At 48.4% G+C, this 19,234-nt stretch overlaps 1 protein-coding gene across 5 annotated transcripts in view; it reads left to right on the plus strand.

Annotated features, from left to right (window-relative positions):
- SDK1 (sidekick cell adhesion molecule 1) overlaps positions 1-19,234 on the plus strand; it is a 728,747-nt gene that overhangs the window by 270,738 nt on the left and 438,775 nt on the right. For all 5 annotated transcript variants that reach the window (XM_055410401.2, XM_055410402.2, XM_055410400.2 and 2 more), the window contains exon 2: positions 5,717-5,876. In XM_055410401.2, coding sequence (XP_055266376.2) covers positions 5,717-5,876 — 160 coding nt within the window. The remainder of the gene's footprint in view (positions 1-5,716; positions 5,877-19,234) is intronic.

The following is a 19,234-nucleotide window of genomic DNA, read 5'->3' on the forward strand; positions in this document are numbered from 1 at the left end:
TTTGTGGCGGGTTGATTCCTCCACTAAGTGGAAGGTGATTATTATTATTTCTTCACCCATGATCACTTTAAAACGGAGGCAAAGATGGGAAGTTACTGAACAGGTTACAATTAGTGGTGGCCGTGGCTGAAATTCTCTCATGGGCAGCATTGCAAGAATCACTTGAAGTTTGGCTTTTTTTAGCACCTGATAGTTGATTCCCATCCATTCTGCCATGAAAGTGTCTGGTACTAGATCCTCCATACTCCACAGGAAGCAGATAATTAAACCCACGGCAAGGCCCCCTTCCACACGGGAGGCTAGCCTGGAACCACAGGACATGGCTTTCCTTCAGAGCATCTCCGCCTCTGGCTTCCCCGTGGAAATGGCTGCTACTGGATAGGTAAAGGTAAATCCGCCTACATTTTATCTGAAAATCTTCAAGGTCCGTTTAGGGAAATGACTTCTACATCATAGAACCAAGATGTTGTCTTGAGAGAGCATTATGTCCCTTCCTTCCCTCTGAAGGGATCTTAAATGTGTATTGTCCAGGCAGATGAGGCTCTCTCCCCTCAGTGATTTGTGTTCTAGTTCATTGTATGTGAAATGGAAATTTCACAGTTTTTCTTAGTAATTCACTCAGGATTCCATGAATTTTCATTGTACGAATACAGAAGCATACTTAATCTTCTGCCCATTCTTCCTGCAGAAGGAGAGATCTGTTAGTCATTACCTAGGAAAACACACACACACCACGCCACACACACACACGCGTGCGCCTCAAAGACTACATACACACCACACACACACACACACAGACACACACGCACACAGGCACACACACACACAGACACGCAGACACACACAGACACGCAGACACACACAGACACACACGCACACACAGAGGCACACACACAGACACACACAGACACAGACACACAGGCACACACACAGGCACACACACACGCGCACACATGCATGCACGCACACGTACGTGCCTCAGAGATTACCAGGCAGAGCTCTGACATTTCCCCAGGTCAGTCTGATAATCTTAGCTCAGGTAACTCAATCACTTTTGTCTTTATGGATCTTTTCAGCCTGACTCTGCTCCATTTAAGGCATGTAAAGATCACACACTTCTGCAGGGATCTGAGCAGACCTGAATACTAACCCTTCTGCTTCTCTTTCTCTTCCCAGAGCTTTTGTGTTTTGTTACCTTTAAACCCGCTTAACTTCACGATCTGCTCTCCTTTAGCGCTAAATAGTTCTAGGCTCAGAAGGATTAACTGTGTTATTCTGCACATCAGCTAATCTACGTTAAAATACTTGTTGTAATTAGTAATTTAAAATTAGACATTGAGTGTTCCAGAACATTGACACAGTTACTACCCTTCTTCCTACAATAAATGTTAGAGTCTGTGCTAACTGTAATTGTACAGTCATTTAGATCACAAGGTTTCCACTTGCCAGCTATTTGAAACTATTCTGTCCAAAAAATTTTTTTTCTACTAGATCACAGTATCCAGCCCAGTTTGTACATAGTATAGGCATCTTTGTGAAAAAGTGTTAGTCGTTTAGTCATGTATGACTCTTTGTGATCACATGGACTGTAGCCTGCCGGCTCCTCTGTCTGTGGAATTCTCCAGGCAAGAATCCTAAAGTGGGTAACCATTCTCTTCCCCAGAGAATCTTCCCAACCCAGGGATCAAACCTGGTCTCCTGCATTGCAGGTGGATTCTTTACCATCTGAGCCACCAGGGAAGCCCATAGGCATATTTTTTAAACTGTGAATACTTGGAAAACTTGAATTATTATGGTATTTACATTTAGAACATTTATATGATGAATCAGTGATGCCCTGCCAATTATACAAACAAATCAAGTTTTTGAGCATCTATCTTGAAGCCTTTTTCTTTCAGAAAGATGTGTTTTTTTTCTTCATGATTCATTCTTGTAGGACACTGGAACCACATGAAGGCATTTCTTTCTCTGTTGTTGAACATAGTGCAAATGGCAAGGCGTTGGCCTGTAGCTCAGCCAATCCCAAGGTATCAAAGCTATATCCATTGCAATTCAGCTTTATTAGACTCCTTGGGTCATGACACTAGATGATTTCAGCTGAAATACATAGAAAAAAGGGCTTCCTTGATAGCTCAGTTGGTAAAGAATCCGCCTGCAATTCAGGAGACCTGGGTTTGATCCCTGGGAAGATCCCCTGGAGAAGGGAAAGGCTACCCACTCCAGTATTCTGGCCTGGAGAATTTCAAGGACTGTATAGTCTGTGGGGTTGCAAAGAGTCGGACACAACTGAGTGACTTTCACTTTCACATAGCAGAAAAGGCAGTGGGACACACAGTTGACATTCTGAGCCTACAATCTGCTTGAATTATAACCTAGAGTAGGTGACATGTGGCAGAAGCCATGAGCTGTGGGGCTGGGACGAGGGTTGACCCTTGAGTTGGGTTAGGGTCCTAGTGTCGGACACTTCTCCAGCCCTGCTCCTGTGCTGGCCTGAGGCTGCTGCCTCTGACGGGACAGCAGGATGCATTGTCCTCAGAGTCCCAGTGCTGGTGACAGGGTCAGAGCGTGCTTCTTCAGCAGGAAGTGGTGCGAGTCAGAGATCCAAGTCTCCTTCCGGACACCCCTCTCTCCTTCACCCCCGAATTCGGTCAGTCGTCATCTCTCTGGCCGCCTAAATCTTGCTTTAGAGCGATGCATGTCTCCCAGTCTGCACCACCACGGCCAGCCCTGTTCCCTGACCCAGCCTGCCACCGCCTTTCAGAGCCTTTCCTGGGTTATCGCAGGGACCTCCTACCTGGTCTGCCCCCAACGCGCTGCCCCTTTCACTCCTCCTCCACACTGCAGCCAAAGTGAGCTTTTAACTCCACACCCCGCTCACAGCCCTCTGCTGTCCTTTTGGACAGATGGCAATCATCATCATCATGACTATACCAGCAGTACTTTAGACCAAGGCCTGTAAGCAGGGTGGTCATATAATTCATCATTCACGTGAGGATGCGTCTGAACGTGTGGGCACCTTTGAGACCCAACCAGGGATGATGTGGGAAGAAGCTGTGTGTTTGCCGAGCCTGCTTCCATCACCTTGTCTGATCCTGCAGAGCTGCTTGCTTTCCATCTTCTGGGCTTTCCAGTGGTATCTGCCATGCTTGCGGCCACCACAGGGCCTTTGCACGTGTTGCTGTCTGAGTATTTGAAAACTACTGATCTTTTAGCTGTTAGCTCCTGTCTGGCATCTCACTGACTAGGTTAAGTCTCCTTATTATAGACTCTTACTACACTCACTGGTGCAATTTAGCATTTATTTATTTAAATAAATACTAGTAAGAAACCGGTAGTATTGTATTACCAATATACCAGTTATGGAATACAGTGGTCACACAGTGGCAAAATAAACTCTATGTGTTTAAATTTATATATACACTTAGTACAGAAGAAACCGGCTAAACATATACAATTTAATGTAAAAATATACTCTCAATTTTAGCACTGTTAATATGCTAATTGATATGCATATTTGATATTTAATATGCTTCCTTTGAAAAATACAGTAATTTAAAAGTTCAGTTTTGTAATTCTACAAGTTTATAAAAAATTTGAAGTTACGATAGGGATTCTTGAAAAGGTTCCTCTATTGAGAAATCTGTGACATTTAGTTATGATAGACACAGCAGCTGGATTCTGGAACAGATCGTATGCATGTCTGATTCTTTGCGACCCCGTGGACTGTAGCCTGCCAGGGATGCTCCAGACAGGAAGCCTGGAGTGGGTTGCCATGCCCTCCTCCAGGGGATCTTCCTGACTCGGGGATCAGACCTGTGTCTCTTACGTCCCCTGCATTGGCAGGCGGGTTTCTTTACCCCTAGTGCCATCTTGGAAGCCCCTGGAACAGATTACCTGGGGTTTAAATCATGATTTTGCCACATACCATCTCGGTGGCCTTGAACAAGTCAGTTTCCCTCTGCCTCTCTTTACACATTTGTAAAGTGGGTATAATAACGATGTCTATTTTTAGAGGGCTTCTGTGAGAATTAAATCAGGTGATGCATATAAAACACTTGGAACAGTTTCCAGCACAGTAGACACTAAGTTAATCCTAGCTGTTGCTATTATTTGTATTGTTCTTATATTTATTCATCGAACGAATATTTATACTTCTTTCCTGGCATTGGTCTCGGAACTCTGACGTGATTAGTAAAGGGCAGGGGAATCCACTGAGTGTAATCAGCGTTTGTCAGGGCGTGTAGGAGCTCTGTGGACCTGGAGGATGGGAATTCATCAGCTTGCAGGGGGCTGGGGGGAGTACCCAGGGTGGGGAAGGAGCACGAAAGACCCCCTGAGGCAGAAAGGGCTTCTCCTGGTTCAAGAGTTACAGCAGAGTGTGCTGGCGTGTGCGTCCCTGAGTCAAGGGAGTAGGAGGCCTGAAGGACAGACTGTGCGGCCGTGCCCCAGGGCTTTTGTTAGAAAAGTGAGAGGTCTTAATTCTACTTGTTTTACTGATGAAGAAACAAAAATCCACATTTCCTGATCAGGATCACGTAGAGAATCAGGGAGCTAGCACTGGAAACAAGTCTCCTGTGTTTTGTTTTGTTTTTTCAAATCAAGGAAGCATCATACAAAAATTGCGCAAGTTAGACGGAATGACTTTCTGAGTTGTCACAGTGAGAGCCCCTGTGTGCCCACGTCTCGGCGTGCTCTCCACAGCTGCCCTGCTGCACCCCCCAGCACCCCCTTCCCCAAGGTGTCTGTGCTCCCCCGCTCCCCCCAGCGCCGCAGGCCAGGTTCGCCTGGGTTTGAACTTTTCTGAACTTCTGCATGGAAGCGTTGTGCTGTAATCCTTTTCCTGACTGGCTTCTCTCCCTACACACGTGTCTGTGAGATCCACCCGTGGTGTCGTGTGTTGTGTGTAGCAGTAACGGGTTCGTTACAGTTGCTCCGAGCTGTTCCTCTGTGTGAATACACACGGGTTTCCAGTGTGATAGCCTCTGAATGTCACAATGAGGTGCAGCGTGTGTGTGAGATGAAAGCTGGATTGAGATTCATGTCACTTATGTCTGTAGGTTAATACTGCTTATCCTACTTTTTTTTTTCAACTAACTGAAGGTTATATTTTCCTTTTAGAACCAAGGTATATAACCTTGATTGTCACACTTTGAGAGTATGTTGTTGTTCAATCATTGAGTTGTGTCCAAGTGTTTTGTGACCCCATGGACTGTAGCCCTCCAGGCTCTTCTGTCCCTGGGATTTCCCAGACGAGAATGCTGGAGTGGGTTGCCATTTCCTTCTCCAGGGGATCTTTCCGACCCAGGGATGGAACCCGAGTCTCCTGTGTTGGCAGGTGGATTCTTTATCACTGAGCCACCAGGGAAGCCTACTTTGAGAGTATAATGCCACGTTAAAACAAAGGCTTGCATCAGCAGAGGTTGCTTGATGTGTGATAAGTAAGTGCTAATCACGAATGGAGATAACTTAGATTAGCTTGCCAGGTGCTGAAAGAGGATCCTGTCATAGAGCATCAGCCTTTTGAAGTGTTACCTAGGGGACTGTAGGTTTCTAGGGGTGGAGGATAATTTGCTACTTAACTGGGCCAAATGGCCACCGTTTCTACTTTTTAAAATTAGATCTCTTTAAATAAAGTGATTGATTAATTGGATGAATGTCATTTTCATGTGTACTCCATTCAGTTTTTTTCCTTTCTCTTTTTTGTTTAATATTTCAGATGACGTTGTGCCGTACTTTAAAACAGAGCCGGGCCTTCCGCAGATCCACTTGGAAGGGAACCGCCTCGTGCTCACTTGCCTTGCGGAAGGGAGCTGGCCTTTGGAGTTCAAGTGGACGCGCAACGACAGGGAGCTCACCACCTACACCAGCGAATATAAGTAATTGACTCCTTGAAAATAAGATTACATTTCACAGTGGTATATTCAGAGTATTTGCCGTGTTGGCCATGACAGCACGGGGTGGGGGGAATATTGGATTGCCTTGGTAGTGCATTGAGGACTAAGGGAATTTGAACGTGTAATCAGAATGTGATTTACTATTCCAACGCAGGTTGTATTTACACTTAGGAAGTCTGTCATTATATTTGTAAGAGTAAGCCCCTAGTGAAATTACCAGACCAAAAGAAGGTGTAGTTACAGAGGAATGCAAATAACAGCTTCAGCTGATGAAACTTGCCATCCCGAGGCAACAGTCCTGCCCACCAGTATTGTTCCTGCCTAAAGAGCATCACAGCCTTCTATGGGTCGGAGCTTCTGGAGCTCTGGTTGCCAACAAGACTGCCCTGACTGGCTGTCAGAGCTGGGGTGGGCACAGATGGAACCCTGGGAGGATGGGCATGAGCACAGCATGTGCAGTCAGCAAAAGGGAGCCTCCACTGGGTGGGGGCGGGGTGAGGGTGTTGGGGGCTCAGAACAGGGGACTGAGAGGGGGCGGGGTGAGGGTGTTGGGGGCTCAGAACAGGGGACTGAGAGGGGACGGGGTGAGGGTGTGGGGGCTCAGAACAGGGGACTGAGGGGACGGGGTGAGGGTGTTGGGGGGCTCAGAACAGGGGACTGAGAGGGGGCGGGGTGAGGGTGTTGGGGGCTCAGAACAGGGGACTGAGAGGGGGCGGGGTGAGGATGCTGGGGGCTCAGAACAGGGGACTGAGAGGGGACGGGGTGAGGGTGTTCGGGGCTCAGATCAGGGGACTGAGAGGGGGCGGGGTGAGGGTGTCGGGGGCTCAGAACAGGGGACTGAGAGGGGGCGGGGTGAGGGTGTTGGGGGCTCAGAACAGGGGACTGAGAGGGGGCGGGGTGAGGGTGTTGGGGGCTCAGAACAGGGGACTGAGAGGGGACGGGGTGAGGGTGTTGGGGGCTCAGAACAGGGGACTGAGAGGGGACGGGGTGAGGGTGTTCGGGGCTCAGATCAGGGGACTGAGAGGGGGTGAGGATGTTGGGGGCTCAGAACAGGGGACTGAGAGGGGGCGGGGTGAGGGTGCTGGGGGCTCAGAACAGGGGACTGAGAGGGGGCGGGGGTGAGGGTGTTGGGGACTCAGAACAGGGGACTGAGAGGGGACGGGGTGAGGGTGTTCGGGGCTCAGATCAGGGGACTGAGAGGGGGTGAGGATGTTGGGGGCTCAGAACAGGGGACTGAGAGGGGGCGGGGTGAGGGTGTTGGGGGCTCAGAACAGGGGACTGAGAGGGGGCGGGGTGAGGGTGTTGGGGGCTCAGAACAGGGGACTGAGAGGGGGCGGGGTGAGGGTGTTGGGGGCTCAGAACAGGGGACTGAGAGGGGGCGGGGTGAGGGTGTTGGGGGCTCAGTACAGGGGACTGAGAGGGGGCGGGGTGAGGGTGTTGGGGACTCAGAACAGGGGACTGAGAGGGGGTGAGGATGTTGGGGGCTCAGAACAGGGGACTGAGAGGGGACGGGGTGAGGGTGTGGGGACTCAGAACAGGGGACTGAGAGGGGACGGGGTGAGGGTGTTGGGGACTCAGAACAGGGGACTGAGAGGGGGCGGGGTGAGGGTGTTGGGGACTCAGTACAGGGGACTGAGAGGGGGCGGGGTGAGGGTGTTGGGGACTCAGAACAGGGGACTGAGAGGGGGTGAGGGTGTCGGGGGCTCAGAACAGGGGACTGAGAGGGGGCGGGGTGAGGGTGTTGGGGACTCAGAACAGGGGACTGAGAGGGGGCGGGGTGAGGGTGTTGGGGACTCAGTACAGGGGACTGAGAGGGGGCGGGGTGAGGGTGTTGGGGACTCAGAACAGGGGACTGAGAGGGGGTGAGGGTGTTGGGGACTCAGTACAGGGGACTGAGAGGGGGCGGGGTGAGGGTGTTGGGGACTCAGAACAGGGGACTGAGAGGGGGTGAGGGTGTTCGGGGACTCAGAACAGGGGACTGAGAGGGGGCGGGGTGAGGGTGTTGGGGACTCAGAACAGGGGACTGAGAGGGGGCGGGGTGAGGGTGTTGGGGACTCAGAACAGGGGACTGAGAGGGGGCGGGGTGAGGGTGTCGGGGGCTCAGAACAGGGGACTGAGAGGGGACGGGGTGAGGGTGTTGGGGGCTCAGAACAGGGGACTGAGAGGGGGCGGGGTGAGGGTGTTCGTGGACTCAGAACAGGGGACTGAGAGGGGGCGGGGTGAGGGTGTTGGGGGCTCAGATCAGGGGACTGAGAGGGGACGGGGTGAGGGTGTGGGGGGCTCAGAACAGGGGACTGAGAGGGGACGGGGTGAGGGTGTTGGGGGCTCAGAACAGGGGACTGAGAGGGGGCGGGGTGAGGGTGTTGGGGGCTCAGAACAGGGGACTGAGAGGGGGCGGGGTGAGGGTGTTGGGGGCTCAGAACAGGGGACTGAGAGGGGGCGGGGTGAGGGTGTTGGGGGCTCAGAACAGGGGACTGAGAGGGGGCGGGGTGAGGGTGTTGGGGGCTCAGAACAGGGGACTGAGAGGGGACGGGGTGAGGGTGTCGGGGACTCAGAACAGGGGACTGAGAGGGGACGGGGTGAGGGTGTTCGGGGCTCAGAACAGGGGACTGAGAGGGGACGGGGTGAGGGTGTTGGGGGCTCAGAACAGGGGACTGAGAGGGGACGGGGTGAGGGTGTCGGGGACTCAGAACAGGGGACTGAGAGGGGGCGGGGTGAGGGTGTTGGGGACTCAGTACAGGGGACTGAGAGGGGGCGGGGTGAGGGTGTTGGGGACTCAGAACAGGGGACTGAGAGGGGGTGAGGGTGTTCGGGGACTCAGAACAGGGGACTGAGAGGGGGCGGGGTGAGGGTGTCGGGGGCTCAGAACAGGGGACTGAGAGGGGGTGAGGGTGTCGGGGGCTCAGAACAGGGGACTGAGAGGGGGTGAGGGTGTTGGGGACTCAGAACAGGGGACTGAGAGGGGGCGGGGTGAGGGTGTCGGGGGCTCAGAACAGGGGACTGAGAGGGGGTGAGGGTGTCGGGGGCTCAGAACAGGGGACTGAGAGGGGGTGAGGGTGTTGGGGACTCAGAACAGGGGACTGAGAGGGGGTGAGGGTGTTCGGGGACTCAGAACAGGGGACTGAGAGGGGGCGGGGTGAGGGTGTTGGGGGGCTCAGGACAGGGGACTGAGAGGGGACGGGGTGAGGATGCTGGGGGCTCAGAACAGGGGACTGAGAGGGGGCGGGGTGAGGGTGTTGGGGACTCAGAACAGGGGACTGAGAGGGGGCGGGGTGAGGGTGTTGGGGACTCAGAACAGGGGACTGAGAGGGGGCGGGGTGAGGGTGTTGGGGGCTCAGAACAGGGGACTGAGAGGGGGCGGGGTGAGGGTGTTGGGGGCTCAGAACAGGGGACTGAGAGGGGGCGGGGTGAGGGTGTTGGGGACTCAGAACAGGGGACTGAGAGGGGGCGGGGTGAGGGTGTTGGGGACTCAGAACAGGGGACTGAGAGGGGGCGGGGTGAGGGTGTTGGGGACTCAGAACAGGGGACTGAGAGGGGGCGGGGTGAGGGTGTTGGGGGCTCAGAACAGGGGACTGAGAGGGGGCGGGGTGAGGGTGTTGGGGGCTCAGAACAGGGGACTGAGAGGGGGTGAGGGTGTTGGGGGCTCAGAACAGGGGACTGAGAGGGGGTGAGGGTGTTGGGGGCTCAGAACAGGGGACTGAGAGGGGGCGGGGTGAGGGTGTTGGGGGCTCAGAACAGGGGACTGAGAGGGGGTGAGGGTGTTGGGGGCTCAGAACAGGGGACTGAGAGGGGACGGGGTGAGGATGTTGGGGGCTCAGAACAGGGGACTGAGAGGGGACGGGGTGAGGGTGTTGGGGGCTCAGATCAGGGGACTGAGAGGGGACGGGGTGAGGGTGTTGGGGGCTCAGAACAGGGGACTGAGAGGGGACGGGGTGAGGGTGTTGGGGGCTCAGATCAGGGGACTGAGAGGGGACGGGGTGAGGGTGTGGGGGGCTCAGAACAGGGGACTGAGAGGGGACGGGGTGAGGGTGTTGGGGGCTCAGAACAGGGGACTGAGAGGGGGTGAGGGTGTTGGGGGCTCAGAACAGGGGACTGAGAGGGGAAGCTGGAGATCAGGTCTGAGGTGCAACTTCTCCAGGAAGCACGTGGACCAGCTTCCCAGACTCGGGGCCTCCTGGCAGCGCTTAAGGTCTTCCCAGGTGTGTCTTCCCACCTCCTTTTCTATGCGGGGATGATGCTGGATGCGGTTCTGAGTGGGATGGAGAATTACTGCTGAACATTCCCAGAGGCCCCAAAGTCAGCAGGATTCAGCAGTGTGTGCTCTTAATTAAAGGAAATAAGAGAGAAGATTGACGATCTAGCGGTGTTTTAAGTAGAGTAAGGAGCTTCTCAGCAGGGGCGCAGTCCACCATGCTCTCTGCCCCAGAAGTTACGACACGGTGGTCCATGGACCGCAGTCGGCCTGCCTGGAGTGTGGTGGGCGTATTTTAAATATCAGTTGAGATATGTGTGTGTGTATACACCCAGGCTTTGTTCCTCAGGTGACTGCCAGCATTTAACCCTTAAAAGATTTCACATAAAATTCTGCTTTTTAGGCCCTCTGGAACAGTTAGCGGCCTGGGCTCCTGGGTGCCACAGAAGCAGGTGCTAGGCCACGCTGCGCTGCGTGCCGGCAGGGACACCCGTTTCTCAGCGGGCTCTGGCCCCCACCCTGTAACACCCCACTTGCTCTGCGCGGTCCTGTTGTCCACCCGGCCTGTGTGGACCGAGGACTCTGTGTCCTCTTTCATCGTTCCATCTGTGCTGCGAGAGGACCTGCTGTTCTGAGAGCAGTTGATCACAATGGTTAAGAGCGTGTTGAAGTCAAACAGACCTAGGTTTGAATGGCAGCTCACCACCAGTTACATTAGCGGTATTTCTTTGAACAAGCTGCCTGTTAGCCCCACTTCCAATAACCTGCAAAATGGGGGTGATGAAGCCTCGTCTGTGGTGTTGTGAGCATTGAAAGGCTCTCGTGCATATAAAACAGCATACTTTCTGGCCCACAAGCAACAGTTAATAAATTGTAGGCAACATTATATTTTATTGTAATATGACATAGGGCTTGGTTTATTGGAAGGGGATAAGGAAAGCAAAAAAAAAAAGTGAACTTAGGAATGAGAACTATTATGAATGTGGATGGCAGATGACTTGGGTTCAACTACTGCTATTCAACTTACTATCTTTGGACAAGTTATCTCACCCAGTTTGACCTTTTCCCATCTATAAAATGCGTATAATGAAACCCACCCTAGAGGGTTCTCATAAAAATTAACTGACATGATGTTTCAAATGCCCCAGGAAGAAGGAAGTGAGGTTTCAAAAGAATCCGTCTTGTTTTTCCTCATGAAAAGAAGTAGTGATGTGGGTGATCCGTAAGAGTGGTCTTAAAACTGGGGGATATGCCATGGATAGTGGCAGAGGAATGGTCTTCTGGATCTTCAGTTTCCACAGGCATATTAGTTGAGCTGCTTGAGAACGCACCTCTGTGATGGGACCTGCCGTTCTCTTTTTGTCCCTGCTTTGCATTATCTCTTCCACTTCACAGGAAAGCGCACAGCTTTCCCAGTTTGAGTCTTCTGTGAAACCAAATCTTCAGCTCACAAGACAAGCACAGTTTAAAACATTGGTTCAGAGATTAAGACTCCGAGCTCCCAGTGCAGGGAGCCTCCAGTTAGATCCCTGGTCAGGGAACTAGTTCGCACATGCTGCGCTTAAAGATTCTGCACACTGCAGAGAAGATCAGAGGCCCCACGTTCCGCAACCAAGGCCCGGCTCAGCCAGATAAATAATTATTAAAAAGGAAGACGGAATATCGGGCTCTAGAAGCCTCTCTTAAACATCCCCTGCAGCTTCTCGCCTTCTCTCTGTACATACGTCGTTCAAGGGCAGAGTATGGCACTAGAAATGGGGTCTTTTGCCCCATCTCGGGGTTTTCCTAATTAGGATGTCTGTAGGAGGTCAGCAAGAGCGGTACCATTTCCTTGTGAACACCCATTATCAAAGTATACATTGCGCCTCAAGGAATGTTTATGAGAACAAAGCAGGGAGACATCTGCAAGAAACACCGCAGGCAAGGCGCCTTGTTGTATCCGGGCTGCAAACTTAGCATCAAGCTCCGTGGCTTACACATTAACACAAAATAGAATTACAGTTTTCAAGATTTGTCAGAAAGAAAACGTCTGCTGAGAAATACTCTTCTCTGAAGTACACTTGTCTCCATTTCACCTACCTAAAAAGGAGAAGAGCTTTGCGAGGCCTCAGTGGCAGATCGCAGTGAGGGGGTGTATGTGTGTCTGTGTCTGTGTGTGTGTGTGTGTGTGTAAAAAGTTCTGTTTAGTTTCTTCAGATCAGTGTTCCCTCTTGATGTAGTAAGACCATACACTATGGTGAAAGTTAATGCTTTATATTTTCTCATTCACTTGGAAGACACTTTCATTAACTTTTGCAAAAAGATATCATTTGATATTCCAAATCCATTTTCATTTGTATTACCTCAGTGTGTTTTGCTTGCTGGTATGCATCAGCCTCTTTGCTACTTGTTTATTTCTCTGTGTTCTCATTAGATTTAAATTAACTGTATGCAGATATGTGGTCAATAACTTTTCTTTTTGTGGTTAATTTCTATCCAGTTCTGTTCATTCTGATAAATAACTTCCCACTCACTCAAATGTAAAGCAATTGGGGGAAAAAAAACCACTTTCACTCAAGAGGCATATCTCCTTTCTAAGATTTTACTGTTCAATGATGATTTTTCAAAATTTGTAATACATATATGTTGTTTTGATTAGCTGTGTAGTAACAATAATTACAATCAACGTAATCCAGATAAAATTTTTTTAAGTGCTCAGAATATTTTGGTCAAAGGATATTCGTTTAAAATTACCATTTACTTGTATATTTTTATTTCAGAGAAGTATGTTGGATAATAAATGATGAGTACCTTTCAGGCATAGAAACATATCACATTAGAATAAAATTCTGTGGGGTGAGTAGATTTAATACTCAAGTTCAAAGAGTAAAAAGAAACCATATGAGAGTTCTGTCCATTTTTAAGAAATGAATATTGTGGATATGAAAATAATTATATATTTAAATTCCATTGGATACTTTTAAAGCTGTGTGACAGTTTTATTTTAAAATGCCAGAACATACACTGTGCCATTATTATATAAGCAACTGTTTAAACTTCTCCATGAGAGAAACTCTTTGGTGTCAACTTAAAAACATGTGAGGAGACTAAGCTTTTTGCATGGCTCTTTGCACCAGCAAATTTACCTGTTAGCCTGACACACCCTGGATAATCCCCAGGAAGACAAACCACTGTTGCTTGTATTGAAGCAGGATTCATTATATATATGGTTCATTATATATGCACCATTGAAATAAAGTAGATGCTTCACTACCATTTCACCAGAAACTCGTTAAGAAGAAATGGGTTATTCTGAAGCAAAAACGGTTTAGGTTAGACGTGATGAATTATATTCTTTGCACTGAGGGCTTCAGACACTGAGATGGGTTATCAAGGATCCATTGTATTTTGTCATCATTTTTTTCAAGATATAAAACCTGTCTAAAAGTCTTAGACTATTTTTTCAAATGGCTCTTTTATCTGCTTCCTTCCAGTAAGCACACTCAGCTGTCATATGTTCGCCTTCACAAGGCTGCTCTAAGTCTCAAATTGAAACACACGGACGCTCTATGAAACGGGAGCTGTATCCCACCTAGCATCGAGGCCGTCTTTCTCCTCCACCCCACCCTCTGGTGTGGGCAATGAAAATACTAACCCTAAAAGTAGCAAATAATGTAAATTCAGCTTCTCCATCTTTGGCTAAATATAGCACTTTCTTTGCTGCTTGTGTTACAAACTGCAGGATGAATTTCAGGGAGTCTCAAACGTTACATTAATCACGTTGATGCGTATCACCGTGTTTAAGCACAGGTGTGGTACACAGTGATTAAGCAAAGCTGCATAAGTGTCATGGGCAGATTTGTATGTTTTTTCTCCCAGAAAATATTTACTGTAATTCATTTTTTCTGCTTTGGAAAAAAAAATATTTTGTAATTATATTCAAAATATATGTGTGCATATTTATGTATACATATATATATATGCCCCAAATTTCTAGTACTAGGCACTGCAGCAGGAGGAATCATTGGATACTCTGCTGAAAATCTTATAGTCTCCTTTTGTGATCTGTCTTCTATTACAGTATAAACAGTAGAAATTTGATGGATATTTATTTTTCATTTCACTAAAGAATAGGAATGGTTAAAGGGAAAGTTACTTTTTCTTATGTCCTATAAAGGGACAGAAATTCTACAATATCAATAAAATTTAATAAATACCCGGGGATAACCTTTATAAGAAATGAATAGAGTATGAAGAAAAATAGAAAACCTCACTGAGAGAATTAAAGGTGAATTCTAGATAGGAAATCTAAACAACCGTAAAGCTGGACAAAAGATACGGAATAATTGTTTTCAAGATACTGGACCTCAGGCAGCCGAAGGTGTGATGCCTGGGAGATGGAAAACCAACAAGATGAGCCCTCTGACTGCCCGACTCGCCGCCCTGAGGAATTTCCAGGCTGTGGCACAGAGAGGGGGGACACAGGTGAAACCGGAGGGTCGACCCCTGAGGCGAGGGGAGCTGAGAGTTGAGAGAGGTCAAGGCAGAGGACTGGAGGGGAGAGAGCCCCGCAGAGAGAGAGCACTCTGGAGATCTGCAGAGGTTCTTTTTGAGTGTTTAGCAGATTATCTGCCAGCACGTTCATGTAAGGAGACTGCCCAAGTCCAGGAAACCAGGTACCCAAGAAGTGGAGGCAGCAGTTCTCAGGCTCACACAGGGCTGGGCTGAGTGCCTTTCTCAGCAGCCAAACTCAAAAACCTGGTGATTCACGGTGCTATTGGATAGGGTAACAGAAGGCTCTTGGGTCTGTAGTGGGGAATTACTAACCCTGGACCAACTGCAGCTCTGGTCCTGCCTGAGGAATCTTAAAAGACCAGAAAGGATCAAACTGCTTCTAAGGATCTTTGCAGCAGTGGAGAACAAAGCTCAGGAATATTTATAGGAATACAAAAATAGCACCAAATACAATACCAGCACCAAAGAGGGTAAAATTCGCCATGTCTGGAATCCAGTCAGAGATTATTAGGGATGTAAAGAGGCAGGAAAGCATGATCCAAAGTGAGAAAAACCAATCAACCAAAACCAAACCAAAGCTGACACAGATGCTAGAATTAGCAGAGAGTGGTATTGAAACACAATAACTGTATTCACGGTGATCAGAGTTAAGTAGAGACATGAAAGATATTAAAAGGCAAAAGATATTTCTAAGGATGAAGCCCATAACATCTGAGATAAAAAGCACAATGGGTGAGACTATCAGCAGATTAGACATTGCAGAAGAATATATTAGTAAGCTTAAAATTATAGTAATATAATGGGCTTCCTGGGTAGCTCAGCTGATAAAGAATCCACCTGCAATGCAGGAGACCCAGGTTTGATTCTTGGGTCGGGAAGTTCACCTGGAGAAGGGATAGGCTACCCACTCCAAAATATTGGTAAACTTAAAAATGGACCAATATAACTATTCAAGATGAAAGGCAGGGACTTCCCTGGCAATCCAGTAGTTAAGATTCTGTTTTTCTGATGCAAGGGATGCAGGTTTGATTGCTGGTCAGGGAACTAAGATCCTATGTGCCATGCAGCTCAGTCAAAAAAAAATAAAAAATAAAAATGAAAGATAGGAAAAAAAAATGAACACAATGAAAAGACCATTAGTGTATTACAGGACAACTTCACATGGCCTAATATATGTATAAGTGGAATCCCAAAGACAGGGGTGGTAAAGTATTTGAATAAATAATATTGAGAAATGTTTGCATCTGATGAAAACTACAAACTCATCAATGCAAGAAACTGAGCAGATCCCAATAATGGAGTTACTAGCCAGTATAATAAGAAAAAGAAATAAAAAGCATCTAGATTGTAAGAGGAGATGTAAAAATGTCTTATTGAAGGTTACATGATTGTAGAAAATGTGATAGTCTTAAAAAACTGCTAAAATTCACATGTGTTTAGCAGTGTTACAGGGTACTAGACGAGCGTGTGAAAGTGAAAGTCGCTCAGGTGTGTCCGACTCTTTGCAACCCCATGGAACACACGGTCCATTGCATTCCTCAGGCGAGAATACTAGAGCGGGTGGCTTTTCCCTTCTCCAGGGCATCTTCCCAACCCAGGGACTGAACCCAGGTCTCCCGCATTGCAGGCAGATTCTTTACCAGCAGAGCCACCAGGGAAGCCCAAGAATACTGGAGTGGGTAGCTTTTCACTTCTCCAGGGGATCTTCCCAACCCAGGGATTGAACCCAGGTCTCCCGCATTGCAGGCAGATTCTTTACCAGCAGAGCCACCAGGGAAGCCCAAGAATACTGGAGTGGGTAGCCGTTCCCTTCTCCAGGGGATCTTCCCAACCCAGGGATTGAACCCAGGTCTCCCGCACTGCAGGCAGATTCTTTACCAGCAGAGCCACCAGGGAAGCCCAAGAATACTGGAGTGGGTAGCTTTTCACTTCTCCAGGGGATCTTCCCAACCCAGGGATTGAACCCAGGTCTCCCGCACTGCAGGCAGATTCTTTACCAGCAGAGCCACCAGGGAAGCCCAAGAATACTGGAGTGGGTAGCCTTTCCCTTCTCCAGGGGATCTTCCCAACCCAGGGATCGAACCAGGTCTCCTGCATTACAGGTGGATTCTTTACCAACTGAGCTATCAGAGAAGCTATAGGTGACCATACAAGTCACATATATTTTTGTATACTAGAAAAGAATAATCTTCAATTTATTAAGATTTATGATCTTTATAATATATATAAAATTTATTTTGTAAAATAAAAACAAAAATATTTTTAAAAATATCTTCAAAAATCTTAGAGATGAATATGACAAGGTGTTTGCAAGATTTTTATACTAAAAACTATAAAGCATTGCCTAAGTTTCCTAAAAGAAGACCTAAATAAAAGGACAGATATTCCATGTCTACGTGTCTAAAAACTTAGTATTGCTGCCATGTCAGACTCTCCCAGATTGATTGCTTGGCCATACCCTTTAGGCTTAACACCCCGAGATAGCAGTTCATCACTAAGTCATGAGTTAGACTCCTCTACCTATTTTTTTTTTTTTTCAGTTCAGTTCAGTCGCTCAGCCGTGTCCGACTCTCTGACCCCCATGGACTACAGCACGCCAGGCTTCCCTGTCCATCACCAACTCCCGGAGTTCACTCAAACTCATGCCCATTGAGTCAGTGATGCCATCCAGCCATCTCATTCTCTGTCGTCCCCTTCTACTCCCTCCTTCAATCTTTCCCAGAATGAATCAGTTCTTCTCATCAGGTGGCCAAAATATTGGAGTTTCAGCTTCAACATCAGTCCTTCCAACGGATATTCAGGACTGATCTCCTTTAGGGTTGACTGATTGGATCTCCTTGCAGTCCCAGGGACTCTGAAGAGTCTTCTCCAACACCACAGTTCAAAAGCATCAGTTCTTCAGTGCTCAGCTTTCTTTATGGTCCAACTCTCACATCCATACATGACCGCTGGAAAAACCATAGCTTTGAATAGACGGACCTTTGTTGGCAAAGTAATGTCTCTGCTTTTTTTTTTTAATTAATTTATTTTTTGGGAAGGATAATTGCTTTACAGAATTTTGTTGTTTTCTGTCAAACCTCAACATTAGTCAGCCATAGGTATACATATGTCCCCTCCCTTTTGAACCTCCCTCCCGTCTCCCTCCCCACGCCACCCCTCTAGGTGGACACAGAGCCCCAGTTTGAGTTTCTTATTTTACATGTGGTAATGTATCCTTTCCATACATCTCACCCTCTCCTCCCCCTCCCCATGTCCATAAGTCTATTCTCTGTTCTCCACTGCTGCTGCTGCTGCTGCTAAGTCACTTCAGTCGTGTCCGACTCTGTGTGACCCCATAGATGGAAGCCCACCAGGCTCCCCCATCCCTGGGATTCTCCAGGCAAGAACACTGGAGTGGGTTGCCATTTCCTTCTCCAATGTGTGAAAAGTGAAAGTGAAGTCGCTCAGTCGTGTCCGACCCTTAGCGACCCCACAGACTGCAGCCTACCAGGCTCCTCCATCCATGGGATTTTCCGGGCAAGAGCACTGGAGTGGCTTGCCATTGCCTTCTCCGCTGTTCTCCACTGCTGCCCTGTAAATAAGCTCTTCAGTACCATTCTTATAGATTCCATATATATGTGTTGCTGCTGTTAAGTCGCTTCAGTCATGTCCGACTCTGTGCGACCCCATAGATGGCAGCCCACCAGGCTGCGCCGTCCCTGGGATTCTCTAGGCAAGAACACTGGAGTGGGTTGCCATTTCCTTCACCAATGCATGAGAGTGAAAAGGGAAAGTGAAGTCGCTCAGTCGTGTCCGACTCTTCGCGACCCCATGGACTGTAGCCTACCAGGCTCCTCCGTCCATGGGATTTTCCAGGCAAGAGTACTGGAGTGGGGTGCCACTGCCTTCTCCATATATGTGTTAGAATACGATATTTATCTTTCTCCTTCTGGCTCACTTCACTCTGTATGATAGGTTCTAAGTTGTCTCTGCTTTTTAATATGCTATCTAGGTTGGTCATTGCTTTTCTTCCAAGGAGCAAGCTTCTTTTAAATTCATGGTTGCATTCACCATCTGCAGTGATTTTGGAGCCCAAGAAAATAAAGTCTATCAAGAAAATAAAGTCTATCACTGTTTCCATTGTTTCCCTGTCTATTTGCCATGAAGTGATGGGACCAGATGCCATGATCTTAGTTTTCTGAATGTTGAGTTTTAAGCCCACTTTTTCACTCTCTTCTTTCACTTGCATCAAGAGGTTCTTTAGTTCTTCTTCGATTTCTGGCATAAGGGTGGTGTCATCTGCATATATGAGGTTATTGATATTTCTCCCGGCAATCTTGATTCTAGCTTGTGCTTCATCCAGCCCGGCATTTCTCATGATGTACTCTGCATATAAGTTAAATAAGCAGGGTGACAATAGACAGCCTTGACGTACTCCTTTTCCTATTTGGAACCAGTGTGTTGTTCCACGTCCAGTTCTAACTGTTGTTTCCTGACCTGCATACAGGTTTCTCAGGAGGCAGGTCAGGTGGTCTGGTATTCCCATCTCTTTCAGAATTTTCCACAGTTTGTTGTGATCCACACAGTCAAAGGCTTTGGCATAGTCAATGAAGCAGAAATAGATGTTTTTCTGGAACTCTCTTACTTTTTCAGTGATCCAGTGGATGTTGGCAAT

This window comes from Moschus berezovskii, chromosome 27 (assembly GCF_049115385.1).
Source record: "Moschus berezovskii isolate FMDL1 chromosome 27, NW_MosBer_1.0, whole genome shotgun sequence".
NCBI lineage: Eukaryota > Metazoa > Chordata > Mammalia > Artiodactyla > Moschidae > Moschus > Moschus berezovskii.